Genomic DNA, 16962 nt, shown 5'->3' on the forward strand with positions numbered 1-16962 from the left:
GAAAATGAACACATGGGACTACATCAAACTAAAAAGCTTCTGCACAGCAAAAGAAACAATCATCAAAATAAAAAGGCAACCCACTGTATGGGAGAACATCATTGCCAATGATGTATCAGATAAGGGGTTAATTTCCAATATATACAGAGTGCTCATACAACTCCACAAAAGGAAGACAAAGAACCCAATTAAAAAATGGGCAGAGGAGCTGAATAGACACCTCTCCAAACAGGACATACAAATGGCCAAGAGACATATGAAGAAATGCTCAACATCACTAATCATCAGAGAGATGCAAATTAAAACAACAATGAGGTATCACCTCACACCTGTCAGAATGGCCGCCATCAACAAATCATCAAACAACAAGTGTTGGCGAGGGTGTGGAGAAAAGGGGACTCTAATACACTGCTGGTGGGAATGCAGACTGGTGCAGCCGCTATGGAAAACAATATGGTGCTACCTCAAAAAATTAAAAATTGAACTTCCATTTGACCCAGTGATCCCACTGCTGGGAATATACCCTAGGAAGCCTGAAACACCAATCAGGAAGAATATATGTACCCCCATGTTCATAGCAGCACTATTTACAATAGCTAAGATCTGGAAACAGCCCAAGGGTCCACCAGTAGATGAATGGATCAAAAAGCTGTGGTACATATACACAATGGAATACTATGCAGCGGTAAGAAAGAAAGATCTCTTATCCTTTGAGACGACATGGAGGGACCTGGAAAGTATTATCCTAAGTGAAAGAAGCCAAGCAGAGAAGGACAAATACCACATGATCTCACTTATATACGGAATATAATGAACATAACAGTCTGAGGAATACAGTAGACCCAGACACATGGAAGTGGGGCACAGACTGACATCCCTTAGAAGAGGGGATGGGGGGTGGGGGGGGTGGGAAGAGATAAACCACAGAACTTATATGCATGTATGCATGACCAATGGACATGGACAACTAAGCCGGGGACAGGGTGGAGGGGGGTGGGGTGGGTGGGGGGTGCCAATGGGGTACAAAGGTAAAATTTCTGTAACAAAAAAATAAATAAAAAAATAATAATTAAAAAAAAAAAAAAAAAGAAAAATTCAATTTTCCTAGTTTTCAAGTGTGCTTAAAAGACAAATAGAAAGAAACCTGCTCCAACAAATGTCCTAACACCTCTCTCCGCATGGGCTATTTGCCTCAGCATATGTTAAATTATCTTCCACGTAAGGACAAAAATATTTTCTTCACCAGCTTCTTCCTTATCATTTTGTCTTCTCCCCTTTACTGTCCAATTCCTGGATAACTACCCATTTATCACCTGCAACTTCCTCCCATTATTTCACTAAACATGTTTTCTTTGAGGTCATAATCAGTGACCTTCTGATTGCTGATATCAGAGGACTTAAATTCCCTTTCTCGTTAATCTTTGTAACATTCAACTCTGCAACTGTTTCAGCTTCCTACTGCTACATAACATACCGCCCCCCACCACCAATTATGGTTTAAAACCACAATGTTTATTCTTTCTGATTTTGTGGGGTCAAGAATTCAAACAGGGCTCAACTGGATTTCTGCTCTATGTGGGTCATTCCCTTGGCTGTATTTAGGAACAGAGGTGACAGGCTGGAAGGTCCGAGGCTTCACTCATGATAGTGTCTCCTGTTATGTTGGACTTCTTACATGGCAGCTGGCTTCCAAGAGGGAGGAAACAGAAGGTCACAGTACCCTGCAGGCCTGGGCTTGGACGAACCAGAACATTACTTCCAGTGTATCTCATTAGTGAAACCTAGACACATCTTCAGCCCAAGCACAAAGGGGAAGGAAAAGAGACTTCACCTCTTGAGAGAGAAATGGCAAAGAATCCATGGCCATCTTTAATCTACCACATATCCACAACTTTCTTGATATTTTCTTTCTCCCTTCTTAGCTTCTGTGGTATATTCCAGTCTATTCAATTTTGTTTTACCTTGACCCATAGAAAGATATAAATTCTACGTTCTAATCAAGCCATCAACACACACTCACAAAAAGTGAAACAAACATTTCACAATACCCATCTTTATTACAATCCAAACACTCTAATATTTTCTATTCTTGTTTACTCTATTTTATTATATATATATATATTTTCAAATGCTGTTTTATTGCTTGCAAACGCATGCTTTCCTTCTCTGAAGAGGATCATACTTCGCAGCCTCATCGGTGGCAGACTTGGTCATGTAAGTTGCTCTGTCCAAGCAGAGGTTTGAAAATGCAGGGTGTGGTTCACTACTTCCTTTTTATCCTCTGCCATGAGACTGGAATATTGCAGTTAACAGTTACCCCATCAGCCTGGGTTCTGGAATAGTGTATGGAGAGACTGCATGGGGGCAGCCTACCCTCAAAAGGCTTATATCATGAGCAATAAACAAATTGTTGTTGTTAAAAGCCACTGACACTGTGTAACTGGTGCAGTCTTCCCTGAACCACTGGTGGCAACCCACTGAGATGCTTCCAGGATCCACTAAAGGACTGCAGCCAATAGTCTGGAAAATTATGATACCTTCTGCCTTTTCCTCTTCTTCAGTCTCCTTTCCACCAACAGTCATTCCCATAACATGTATCTATGACCTATTTCTTTAGTCTCTTAACAACTCCCCTTGGCAAATCCCATATACTGTTTTCATTATTTCTCACTGGACTAGTAAACTTGCCTATCACCTGGATGTTCACTTTTTATTCTACACTCTCTTCCCATTTCATTCTTCTTTTCAATAAAGATGACTTTATGTGATACAGGACTATTATCATCACAGGTCCTTCAATGGCTCCTTGCTGAGTAGAAAACCGAGTCCAAAGCACCTAGACCAAACTTCCTTGTCCCTGAACTTCTACTGGCCCAGGTTCTCACACTCCGCCGCACCCTTCATGCACACTTGGCTGCATCCAAATCAGACCACTTACTGCTGTGTTCACATGCCCAGTGACAAAACCCATTTCTTCTCTTTCATATGTTTCCACTGCTCACAATACATAGCAACCCCCATCACCAAAACACCAAGTTCTCTACACTCTGACCCACCCTTTCCCTGTTCAAGTGCCAGCTCTTTCATCAGGCTTTTTCTGATATTCCCTGCTAGGAGCCACCTCTCTCTTCAAAACACTCCAAGCCTACGGTACTTCCTCAGTTGCCTTCCGTTTCTGATCACTTAGTGTAGGGAGAGGACTCTGACAACAGCTATTTTGACAAAAGAATGATCTTACTCTTCCCCCTATCTTTAGATTACCTTGACTTGAACAGAACTTAGTGATGTTATCTGTTCTCACAAGCATGTCTCTGTAGACACGAAGGTTCATCAGAATGGCGACAGCACTACAGTCTCAATAACCTCATTATCTGCGGAATATTTGAACTTACATTTTTCCCTAATGTAGATGAGATGTACTCCTGAATCAGCACTTACATCATCTAACATGCTATTTTAACTCTTTCAGTAATGTTTTCCAAGCTTTTCAGCTATGCTTGTGGTGTACTTTGAGTCTCTAAAATTTTGAATAAGAACACCAATGGGGGTTCCCAAAAGAAACAAAAGACAAAAGGGCTCTGAGCAATAACAAATCCATGTACTTAATTTTGTCAATTTTACTCTTTAAGTCTTCATTTAAGACATGTTCATTTAGAGAAGCTATAGCAGCCATTTGTAATCATGAGTCCTCAAACATTACGACAGAAAACCAACAAATGGAAGATGGTGGAGAAAAAAAGACAGAAAGAGGTAGCTCTTGGATCCCATCACTGAGCTGCTCATACAGCTCTGGTCTGCATTCCACCAGACTTCTCATTGAGAGAGAAAAAATGGCGGCAGAGTGAATGGAAGCTACACAGACAATCTCCCAGGACCAAACGAGAATTACAACTAAAATAAAGAGAAATCATTGGAAAAAAGCAACAGAAAAGCAGCAGGACAGGACCATATGACCAGGGACACTGGTAGGATCTGTGGAGGCATGAGAGGGTGGCGGGCTGGGAGCCCACAGACAGCAGTGGTCTTAGCTGTGAGCAGCGCCCTCGGGGATAAAATACCAAGCCCGCTCCACAGCGCAGAGGGTCGGAAAAGAGCACTGAATTGGCCACAGCCATTCACCTGGGGCTCCAGCAGAGTGAGGGCAAACTGGACTGGAACTCTGTGGGAACACCTGGGATTTGGAGGGCGCTCAGAGTTTTTGCTGAGTCGCAGCCACAAAGGACGACGGCCAGCTTGCTCCTTCCTAGAGCTGTGGGGGAAAGCAGCAGCCCCTGCCTCAGAGATTCAGCCCCTTGCAGGTGAGGCAAAGAAATGCACACTGAGGCTCATTAATAACCAGCATCTGTCCCACCCTCTGGAAATCTTCCTATACAGAACACCAGGGCTACATTCCAAGGCCCTGGGTAACTGAGACTAATAGCCTCCAGGCAAAAAGCTAGAGGATAACTGAACCTTTCCTGGGCTTGAAAATCTACTCAGGAAAGTACGAATTGACAGTGGTGTTTAACGTGGGCCCACCCGTACGAATTGACAGTGGTGTTTAACGTGGGCCCACCCAGGCTCATCCAAATCCAGTAGAAGGAGCCACAATCAGCAGAACACCAATACCCACAGGGAAAATTTGGCAGTCTCCAAAACACACTGAGATAGCCAAAATGGTGAAACAAAGACACAAAACCCAAATGAAACAAGAGAACTCTACTGAAGATGAGATAAATAAAAAGCAGTTAAGCAAGTTATCAGAGGTAGAGTTCAGAGCCATGATCTTGAGGAAGCTCAACAGCATGAGTAAGGACAGCAACACCATAAGTAAAGACATAGAAACACTGAAAACCAACCAAGTAGAAATGAAGAATGACATAGCAGAAATAAAGAGCACATTGGAAGGACTAACCCGCAGAGTAGAGGAAGCTGAGGACTGGATCAGTGAATTAGAAGACAGAGTAGAAAAAACACACAAAACAATCAGAAAACCAAAAGGAAAAAACAATTAAATAGAAAGACAGCTTAAGAGAACTGTGGGACAACTGGAAATATAATAACATTTGCATCATAGGAGTCCCTGAAGAAGGAGAAAATGAGCAAGGGTTAGAGAATATATTTGAAGAAATAGTGACAGAAAACTTTCCTAAATTGGTGAAGGAAGAAGGCATTTAAGTTCAAGCAGCACAGAGAGCCGTAAGTAAGAAGAACCCAAACAAGCCCCCACCAAGACACATAATAATTAAAATGCCAAAAATTAAAGACAAAAAGAGAATCCTAAAGGCAGCAAGAGATAAGCAACAGTTACCTACAAAGGAACCCTCATAAGACTATCATCTGACTTCTCAGCAGAAACACTACAGGCCAGAAGGGAATGGCCTGAAGTAATCATGGTCATGAAAAACAAGGATCTGAATCCAAGACTACTCTACCCAGCAAGGCTATCATTCAAAATAGAAGGTCAAATAAAGAGCTTTCCAGACAAAAAAGGCTAAGGGAATATATTAGCACCAAACCAGCACTGCAAGAAATGTTAAAAGGACTGCTATAATTAGTAGAAGAAACAGGAAGAAAAATAGAACCACACTAAACAAAAATGGTAATAAATAAGTACGTATCAATAATCACCTTAAATGTAAGTGGATTGAATGCTCCAATAAAAAGACACAGAGTAGCTGACTAGATAAGAAAGCATGACTCACATATATGTTTTTTACAAGAGACACACCTCACAACAAAAAACTCACATAAGTGAAATTGAAGGGATGGAAAAAAATCTTCCAAGCAAACGGAAAGGAAAAAAAAGCTGGGGTAGCAATATGCATATCTGATAAAATAGATTTTCAAAATGAAGGCCATAATTAGAGAGAAAGAAGGGCACTGCATAATATTGAAAGGATCTATCCAACAGGAAGATATAACCTTGGTAAATATATATGCACCCAATATAGGAGCACCAACATATATTAAAATTCTTCTAGAGGACTTCAAAAGAGAAATCGACAGCAACACAATCATAGCAGGGGACTTCAACACCCCGCTGACATCACTGGATAGATCCTCTAGACAAAAAATTAACAAGGAAACACAGACTCTAAATGAAGCACTAGATCAAATGAATTTAATAGATATCTACAGAGAATTACACCCTAAAACTGCAGAATTCACATTCTTCTCAAGTGCACATGGGACATTATCAAAGATAGACCACATATTAGGGCACAAACTAAGTCTCTACAAGTTCAAGAAGACTGAAATCATATCAAGCATCTTCTCAGATCACAATGGCATGAAACTAGAAATCAACTTCAACAAGAACATGCAAAGACATTTGAAAACATGGAGGCTAAATAGCATGTTATTGAACAATGAATGGGTTACCATGGAGATCAAGGAAGAAATTAAAAACTTCCTGGCAACCAATGAAAATGAACACACAACAACACAAAATCTATGGGATGCAGCAAAAGCAGTTCTGAGAGGGAGGTTCATAGCACTACAGGCCTACCTAAAAAACCAGAACAATTTCTAATAGACTAACCTCACAACTTAAAGAACTACAAAGCAAACAAAACCTCAGAGCAAGTAGAATGAAGGAAACAGTAAAGATCAGAGCAGAAATAAATGACATGGAGACCAAAAAAACAATTCAAAGGATCAATGAAACAAAGAGCTGGTTCTTTGAAAAGATAAACAAGATTGATGGAGCCTTAGCTAGACTCACCAAGAAACAAAGAGAGAGAACCCAAATACACAAAATCAGAAATGAAAGAGGAGAACAACTGACACCACAGAGATACAAAGATCTTTAACAAATATTATGAACAATTATACAGCAACAAATTCGACAATCTAAGCAAAATGGAAAATTTCTAGAAACACAGTCTCCCAAAACCGAACTGGGAAGAGATAGAAAACTTGAACAGACCAATAACAATGAAGGAAATTGAAGATGTAATCAAGACTCTCCCAGCAAACAAAAACCCAGGCCCAGATGGCTTCATGGGGGAGTTTTACCGAACATTCAAAGAAGAACTAACACCCATTCTCCTCAAACAATTTCAAAAAATTCAAGAAGAAGGACGACTTCCAAACTCGTTTTATGAGGCCAGCATAATTCTAATTCCGAAACCAGAAAAAGACACCACAAAGGAAGAAAACTACAGGCCAATATCCCTGATGAACATAGATGCCAAAATCCTCAACAAAATACTAGCAAGTCGGATCCAGCAATACATCCCAAAATTATTCACCATGACCAAGTGGGATTCATCCCAGGGATGCAAGGCTGGTACAAAATTCTCAAATCAATAAATGTGATATACCACATAAACAAAATGAAAGATAAAAATCATATGATCATATCAATAGATGCTGAAAAAGCATTTGACAAAATCCAGCACCCATTCTGATAAAAACGCTCAGCAATTTGGGAATAGAAGGATCATATCTTGACATAATAAAGGCCATATATGAAGGACCTACAGCCAACATCATACTCAATGGGCAGAAACTAAAAGCATTTCCCTTAAGAACAGGAACAAGACAAGGATGCCCACTTTCGCCACTCTTATTTAAGATAGTACTGGAAGTCTTAGCCACAGCAATCAGACATGAAGAAAAAATAAAAGGGATCCAAATTGGAAAGGAGAAAGTGGAACTGTCATTATTTGCAGATGACATGATATTATACATAGAAAACCCTAAAGACTCCATCAAAAATCTACTAGACTTAATAAATGAATTTAGCCCTGGCCAGTTTGGCTCAGCGGTTGAGCGTCAGCCTGAGGATCAGAGAGTCCCAGGTTCAGTTCCCACTAGGGGCACGTACCACACAAACACACACACAAAAAATTTGGCAAAGTAGCAGGATACAAATTTAACGTCAAGAAATCAACAGCATTCTTATACACCAATGATGAACTCACAGAAAGAGAAGCTAAGAAAACAATCCCATTTACCATCACAGCAAAAAAATTAGGATACCTAGGAATAAACTTAACGGAAGAAATAAAGGACCTATTTGCAGAAAACTACAGGTCATTGAAAAAAGAAATAGAGGAAGATATAAAAAAAATGAAGCACATACCTTGTTCATGGATTGGAAGAATTAACATCATTAAAATGTCCATTCTACCCAAAGCAATCTATAGATTCAATGCAATCCCCATCAAAATTCCAACGGCATACTTCACAGAATTAGAACAAGTACTTCAAATGTTCATATAGAACCAAAAAAGACCCCGAATATCCACAGCAATCTTGAAAAAGAAGGACAAAGTAGTATAACCGGGTATCAGGTTATACTACAAAGCTACTGTAATCAAAACAGCCTGGTATTGGCACAAGAACAAGCACATAGATCAATGGAATAGAACAGAGAACCCAGAAATTGTTCCAAAACATTATGTTTAATTAACATTCAACAAAGGTGGCAAGAGCGTACAATGAAGTAAAAACAGCTTCTTTAACAAATGATGTTGGTAAAATTGGACAGCTACATGCAAAAAAATGAAACTAGACCATCAACTTACACCATACACAAGAATAAACTCAAAATGGATAAAAGACTTAAATGTGACTCGTGAATCCATAAAAATCCTAGAAGAAAATTAGGCAACAAAATTTCAGACATCATACGCAGCACAACTTTCACTGATACATCACCTAAGGCAACAGAAACAAAGGAAAAAATGAACACATGGGAATACATCAAACTCAAAGGCTTCTGCACAGCAAAAAAAACCACCACCAAAATGGAAAGGCAACCCACTGTATGGGAGAGCATCATTGCCAATGATATATCAGATAAGGGGTTAATTTCCAAAATATATAGAGTGCTCATACAACTCAACAAACAAAAGACAACCCAATTAAAAAATGGGCAGAGGAACTAAATAGACACCTCTCCAAACAGGACATACAAATGGCCAAGAGACATATGAAGAAATGCTCAACATCACTAATCATCAGAGAGATACAAATTAAAAGAACAATGAGGTATCACCTCACACCTGTCAGAATGGCCACCATCAACAAATCATCAAACAACAAGTGTTGGTGAGGGTGTGGAGAAAAGGCGACTCTAGTATACTGCTGGTGGTAATGCAGACTGGTGCAGGCACTGTGGAAAACAATATGGTGTTACCTCAATAAATTAAAAGTTGAATTGCCATTTGACCCAGTGATCCCACTTCTAGGAATATACCCTAATAAGTCTGAAACACCAATCAGAAAAAATATATGTACCCCCATGTTCATAACAGCACTATTTACAATAGCTCCGATCTGGAAACAGCCCGAATGTCCATCAGTAGATGAATGGATTAAAAAGCTGTGGTACATATACACAATGGAGTACTATGCAGCTGTAAGAAAGAAAGATCTCTTATCCTTTGAGACAACATGGAGGGACCTTGAAATTATTATCCTAAGTGAAACAAGCCAAGCAGAGAAAGACGAGTACCACATGATCTCACTTATTTGTGGAGTATAATGATCATAACAGTCTGAAGAAAAGCGTAGTCCCAGAGACATGGAAGTGGGGTACAGACTGACAATCCCCAGAAGAGGGAGTGGTGGGGGAGAGATAAACCACAGAACTTATACACATGTGTGCATGAACAATGGACATGGACAACAAAGCTGGGGACAGGGCGGGGAGGGAGAGGGAGGAGGGTGTCAATGGGGGAAAAAGAAGAAACATCTGTAACAAAAATAAATGAATAAAAAAAAAAATAGACCTGTTCATTCTTAGTTGAGACAAATTCTAAGAGTTATCTGTTTTCTTTACTCACAGCAATTTAGTGGCAGCAATTTAATGGCAACAAATTCTATGCAGGAAACAGAAGTGGCAACTAGCACTAAGGGAGGAGATGGAAAAACTATAAAATAAACAGACATGAGAAATATATATTTCTTAAAAGCACCATCGGGTAAGAAATTTCAGGACACAGGCAAAATCCCCGTAGTTGTATTTTACTTGTACTTGTATTTTAGTGGTAGTTGATAGTATAACTACACTATCAAAATGGTGTTCTTGCATCACTAATTCCTCCAAAATTAATATGCATTGTTGAAGAAGACAGATCAGTAAATATTGTATTTTAGAAAAATTTATCCAACTGGATATAATAGTCTGATGCTTAAAAGTGAGTTTAAGTAATCTGGAAATTTCACTTAGAGAGGATATTTTTGCCAACCGGGCAGAGAAAGGAAGCTCTATGTTATTGTGCCTTTCACCCAAAGGATGGCCAAATAAAAAAAATTAAGTTTTGAAGGATCTGATACCCCTGGAAGGAGGGGAAGTATTAGCATTAAATATTACAGAAATTCTTAGAGGAAAATAAAAGTGAAATTACTTGAAGTTCACCTCATGACTCAGTGTCAAGCCCAGTTAAGAATCAATGGCTTTCAACTTCCAACCTTGAACTTTACACAATTTATTGGCCAAATCAGATGGTACATTTTAAACATACAGAGAATTGATGTTGAGAGGAAAAAGACTCTAGACAGAAGGATGGCACTACTATTTTTTTATTCCCATGTTACCCTCCACCCCCAAATTGCTAGAGCAATGTCCATGGGTTCTCTTATTCCTTGAGCTGAAACATAATGAGTCGCATACGTATACTCTAGAAACATTTGTAGGCTCTGCTATCACCCAAAGGTTAAAAGACCTACTAAATATCTTCTTAGACTTTCTTTACACCCACAGCTAATATGACTGTGCCCCACCCCTGGAGTCAGAGAGCCAAGGCTGGGCCCTGGCAAGGCCCTTTTCTCGCCGTCCCATCTACAACATGAAAGACGGGACGGGATTGTCACTGAGCCCATCTCAGTTCTAAGATCCTGATTCTAAAATTGTGTTTATTATTATAAGTCACAACAGCCATCTAATTACAATTTTCTAATTACCGGTTTTCTCAGGCTCTTCTTAAATTCTTTATTCTGGAATTCACAGTAAAAATATATGAAGAATTTCTATAATTCTATGTACCAAATCTGTTTAAAGAAAAAATATTTTAATACCAGATTTTTAAAAGAGCTAATTTTTTAGTATATTAAAATACAGGTCATACTATGTTTAAAATATGCACTAAGTCTCTTATAGTTAGTTTAAGACCAACGTTTCTTATAATTAGTTACAAAAATATGGTAAAGAACTGAACCAAAATAAAACCAAATAAACCAGCTACTAAACTACACATATGTCCTTAAAATCTTATGGGAGGCAAATATTCCAGTAAAAATAACAGAAGAGATGGAAACACAAGTTTCTTATTATCACACTTCATATGTTATAAAACATAACAGCAAACTTATTTTTGGCAAAATGATTAGGGATTGCAACACTCTGGCTTATACAAACGTATTTGATTGTCAAATGCATCTTAAATGGAGCGTGTCATGCTAACTTCAGGCATGCAGGCACTGTGCCTTCTTAGAGTAGCCTAGAGACACTGAAATTTCAACACTTCAGCAGGGATCATACCACCAAAATTAACTGGGCCAGGTGTTTAAAGAAGGGTGGGGGGGGGGGACTTCAACAATGTAGTTAACTGAAACCAGATAAAGCTTTTGAATAATAAAAAAAATCATACAGATGTTCACCCTCCTCCCTGGATGACCTTTATGGACAATTTATTGCACACGTTATTTTCTAAAATATACCCTTTTTAGAGAAAATACAGTTTTGCATGTCTCTGAAAACTCTATAATCACAGTATGAGTTATGTGTCCGCAAGCAGACCAGGCTAAGCTCATGTTGTATCTTCCTTTTCCCTTTCACCACTATTCCTATGAGGACAAGAGCGATAATTAGGAGGTTCTAAAGCTGAAGAAGGTACAAGAAGCGACATTCACCTTAAGATGCACTGCACTTCTTTCCCAGCAGACACTGTGAGCGCACACCGAAAAGGAGATGGGTTCGAAACAAATAACTCTTTTCACAGATGCGTGAGAGAAACGATACAACGATACATATATGCAGAAAGGATGTGGAGCAAGCAAACAAAACTCCCAAGGACAGATCTGCAATTAAGTTAATAAACTGAGGGACAAAGAAGTGCATGTTTTCTTCCTGATAGTTACATAATGGAGAAATCATCGGGGTTCTCCAGAGAAATGGAAGCAACAGATGATATATGGAGCTTTAGTAGAGGAACTGACTCATGCAATTGTGGAGGCTGAGAAGTAGGGAAGCCAGTGATATAATCAGCCTGAGGCTTCAGACCTGGGGGTGCCAATGGTGTGACTCCTGGAGTTTGAAAGGTTGGGAACCCAGAGATCCAGTGTCCCAGGGCAGAAGGTGGGTGCCCCAGCTCAAGAACTGAGGAAGAAAGAATTCAGGGTTTTTGTTCTGTCTGGGCCCTCAAAGGACTGCATGGTGCCAGAGCACGGTGGTGAGGACGGGTCTTCTGTTCTCGGTCTACAGATTCAAAAGCTAATCTCTTCTGGAAACACCCTCACAGACAAACTCAGAAGTAATGTTTTACCAGCTATCTGGGTGTCCCTCAACCCAGTCAAGTTGACACATAAAATTAGCCATCATAGCCCTGGCCAGTTTGGCTCAGTGATTAGAGCGTCGGCCCGCAGACCAGAGAGTCCCAGGCTGGGTTTCTGCTAAGGGCATGTATCTCGGTTGCGGTTTGTCCCAGGCCCCGGTTGGGGTCGTGTGGGTGGCAGCCACTCGGTGCGTTTCTCTCACATCGATATTTCTCTCTCTCTTCCTCCCATTCTATCTGAGGATAGATGCAAAAATATCCTCAGGTGAGGATAAAAAAAAAATCAGCCATCACAAATAGTAATGCTATTATTTCAAATACGCAAATACTCTTTAAAAAATGTTTTCATGCTTTTAAAACACCTGGAACAACTAATAACCAAACTTACATGAACTATTTTTTTTTTTAAAAAAGGACCAAGTCACTTCCTACACTGAGAAATTGTGTGTGTGTGTGTGAGTGTGTCTACATGCTTGACTGTACACCACACAAGTGAAATCCTAGCTGTGGGAGGGGTGGACTAAGCAGCCTCTGACATGGCCCCCAGTGATCCTCGTCTTCGAATCTTTATGCTCTAGTGTAAGCCACTCCTCCTCAGTGAGGGCTGGGCCTAGCGATTTGCTTCCAACAAACAGAATACTGTAAAGTAACAGGATGGGCACTTCTGCAATGAGGTTACGGCTGTGTCTTCATCGTGCCCAGATTCCTTCTCTGGCTCTTCTCCCACACTTGCTCCCACGAGGCAAGTTAGAAAGGCCCACATGCTAGGGAACTGAAGGTGTTGCGAGCTCAGTGAAACAACCTTCGAGGCACTAGTCCGGCCAACAACCATCCGAATGAACTTGTAAGCAGGTCCTTCTCAATTCAAACTTCCAGAAGAGACTTTTATTTACATAAAAAAAAAAAAAATTTTTTTTTCTTTATTGATTTTGGAGAGAAAGAAAGGGGGAGGGAGCAAGAGACAGAAACATCGATGAGAGAGAACACTGACTGGCCGCCTCCTGAATGACGCCCCCACACACACACTGGGGATCTGGCCCACAACCTGGGCACGTGCCCTGACCGGGAATCGAACTGGCGACCTTTTGGTGCATGGGTTGATGCTCAAGCACTGAGCCACACCGGCTGGGCTCAGATGAGACCTTTAGATGAAAGTCTTATGAAAGACCCTGAAGCTGAGGACCCAGCTAAGTCATGGCCAGGTCCCAGACACACGGAAATTGTGAGAGAATAAATGTTTTATACTGTTAAGTTTTGGAGCAGTTTGTTACCCAGCTGTAGATAACTAACACGGCAGTTAATCTACTGACTGAGTCAATGATTCCACTGTCATTTCCATAGTAATAGTCACTAATACCTAGAACAAATTTTTAAGTTCTAGGCACCATTTCTAATTCTTTATATCATTCCTAAAAAAAAAAAAAAAAAAAAAAAATCCTTTGAAGAACATACTATTATCTTCATTTTACAGATGAAGAAACAGACGTACAGACTCAATAAGTTGTCCAAAGTCACACTGACAAAATGACAGAGCAAGTATCTGTATATATTTGAACCTAGGTGTTGGGCCTCTACAGCCAGGGCACAGACAACTGTGCAAACGGAACCCCACGGCACAGGGCTTGTGCAGATGGCAACCTGGTCATTCAGCGCTAGGGAGAGTCAGAAGGCGCATAAGAGATAAGAAGCCATGCACAATGAAGGAGTCGCTTTCCACTGTGCGCTCAGATGGCCAGGTTCAGTGGCGCTCCTTCACGCTCCCACGCGCCCTGAGGTCACTTAGCAGCTATCACACCTCTGGCTCAGTGTGTCTCCTCCGTTAGACTTCACACTCTCTTACCTCAAGGACTGTCTTATTCATTGGCATGTCCTCAAAACACAGCACAGGGCCTGACATAAAGCAAGTATTTAATACGTCTGTTGAATGAAGACATATTTATGTTGTGAATTGCATCCATTCAATGGGCTATTTCAATGGTATGTTAGTGAAAGTATGAGGTCTGCTTGTGTTTTGAAGTCTCTTGTAGTTCATTGCCTTTCCAGGGCACTTCAGGTCCTGATGTGTCCAGTGTCTCTGGCACACACTGGCACCTAATAAGTACTTTTGAATGAATCAGTGAATCGACAAGTGTCTCAAAAAGCCTACCAAGCTACAGAACTGATAAGAATTCATACTTAGGACTAAAGATTTCGTGTTCCATAAAGACAGTTGTTTGTCTATCAATAATGATGATACATTTTCTTCCTTTTAAAAGGAGACATGAACATTTGCAAAATACTTCCCATTAAAGATAGATTCTTATCTAGGTCTTACCTAGTGACTGCTCTTAAATATTCTGTTATAAAAGACAAGTTACATGTAAGTTAAGAATTCCAGGTGACCCCAGATTAAAAGGCATTCAGTTGGGAAATTCCTACCTCCTTCAGCATTATTTCTGGAAATGTTATGGAAACTGCATGAACATACACTTACCCAGGCCCACAGTACTATGGGAAAAAGGGTAAAGGCAGCTGCCAAGTACCCTCTGTCTGTCCTACCTGTCGGTTAAACAAGAGACACAGAATGAAGGAAAGCTGGGGACCTGTGCAAGGGCAGCAGCAGGCACCGTGGTCGCCTCCAGAGGATACTCACTGGGAGCTCAGGCGCGTGCTTCAGAATCTGAAGGGAAATATAGCAGCCTACTGAATGGCCAATGAGCACCAGTTTCGTTTCTTTTGGCACATGGGTTCTCAGGAAAGCTAGTTTATGTTCTACTTGACCACGGAGTCCATAGATGTCCTCAATTTCTTGAGCATTTGGATCTAAAACAAAAAAAAGGGAGCATGTTTGTATTCAATAAGTGAAAGTATTAAGTTCATTGGTAAAAATATTTTTTAAAAACCCAGTAATAATAATAGTAGTTACCATTTCTTTAACGCCCACAATGTGCTAGCTACAGTGTCAGGCATTATTGAAACTGTATCAACCAATCCTCACAACAACCCCAGAAAGGAAGTAGTATGTTCATTTTATAGAAGCTCACAGACACCAGGTGATAGGGTGACAGTCACATGCTTATTAAGTAAGAGGGGGAGATTCGAATCCGGGTCTCTGTCCTCACAGCTCATGAAACTTCAAACAGTCCATGAACTGCTACTACAAGCTTAGGCCAGTGGTCCACAGACTTGGGCATGCATCAGAACCCTCTGCAAGGTTTGTTATGACACTGACTGCTGGGTCCACCACCACCGCCCCTGGATTAATAGGTCTGGGTTGGAGCCTGAGAATCTGCATTTCTGTTTCCAGGAGACGTGGAAGTTGCTCGTCCTAGGACCACACATTGAGAACCATTGGCTAGGCTAACTTATATTATCAATAAACAACTACAAAGAAAAAAAAAAATCCATGACACTGCTTCCTTATTTTAGACAATCTTTGTTTGAAGAACTCCGACTGAAAACTTCAGTGGAAATGGTGTAAGCTGTTTCTTTTAACCAGCACAGTCCTGGCCTGAGACACCCTCTTTTCCTTTCACAAATGAACTGTCTTCTAGATTCTTCAAGACTAGTTAACACTTTATCTAGCTAATCTTCAAGAAAAACAATGAGCCTTCCTTTGTTTAATCAGTACTCCACTCCTCCTATGGCCCTTTCCACCCTGTATGGCTGTCCGTCCAGCTCCTCTCATAGGTTGTGAGCTCCTTGAAGGTGAGGTCCAGCTTTTCATCTGTGTCCTCTGTGACGAGCACACAGCAAGTATTAGTGCTGAGTGAAAATATGAACTGACTAGAGGAGCCTGAGGATGCTGCCAACTCTGATATTCTATGCAGAACCCTCCAAAGGTCTCCCCTGTGAACATACATATAACCCCAATGTCAGAGTGCAATATTTCAAAATATCACAAGGTAGTCTATTGCCTCCTAAAATTTGCATCAATGGAATACTAAATGTCTTGCCTTCAAGACTCCTCAAGGTACTGATGAAAACTGATGAGCCACAAAGAGGCTTATTCAAAAGGTGCCCAGAACTCAGGAGGAAGGACTGCTCTTCAGTGTTATCTGTACTTGCTGTTTCCATCTCCTTAGTGCGCGGCCCCTTGTTCACTTAACTCCTCTTCATGCTTCACATTCTCAACAAGTGTCATCTCCTCTGCGAAGCCTTTTTACAATTCAGTGGGTGAGAAGTAAAGCTATCTTCTTTGCAGCTTCCAACACCCCATGCTCATCTGACCACGGTACTCGTGACCTACCCCGACTGGACAGTTCAGTCTTGCTCATCCCTGTTCCCCAATGCCTCACATACAAGTTTTTAGTTTTTTTCTGTCGAATCAATGAGAATCAATTCTGCACTAATCCTTCTTCCAGGCCAGCTTAGAATTCAATCTCCATTTAACAAGGAAGTTCAGCATAACACACAATCAAGAAGAGATAGAATCTGGATATCTGATTCGGTAGGACTCCTGATGACTCCAATCCAAATGTTTATTTAATATTAT

General features: G+C 40.5%; 1 protein-coding gene across 2 annotated transcripts in view; it reads right to left on the bottom strand.

The window, feature by feature from the left end:
* LDAH (lipid droplet associated hydrolase) overlaps positions 1-16962 on the bottom strand; it is a 98928-nt gene that overhangs the window by 47978 nt on the left and 33988 nt on the right. For both annotated transcript variants that reach the window (XM_036263511.1, XM_036263512.1), the window contains exon 4: positions 15121-15290. In XM_036263511.1, coding sequence (XP_036119404.1) covers positions 15121-15290 — 170 coding nt within the window. The remainder of the gene's footprint in view (positions 1-15120; positions 15291-16962) is intronic.

This window comes from Molossus molossus, unplaced genomic scaffold, assembly GCF_014108415.1.
Source record: "Molossus molossus isolate mMolMol1 unplaced genomic scaffold, mMolMol1.p scaffold_m16_p_15, whole genome shotgun sequence".
In the NCBI taxonomy this organism is placed as follows: domain Eukaryota; kingdom Metazoa; phylum Chordata; class Mammalia; order Chiroptera; family Molossidae; genus Molossus; species Molossus molossus.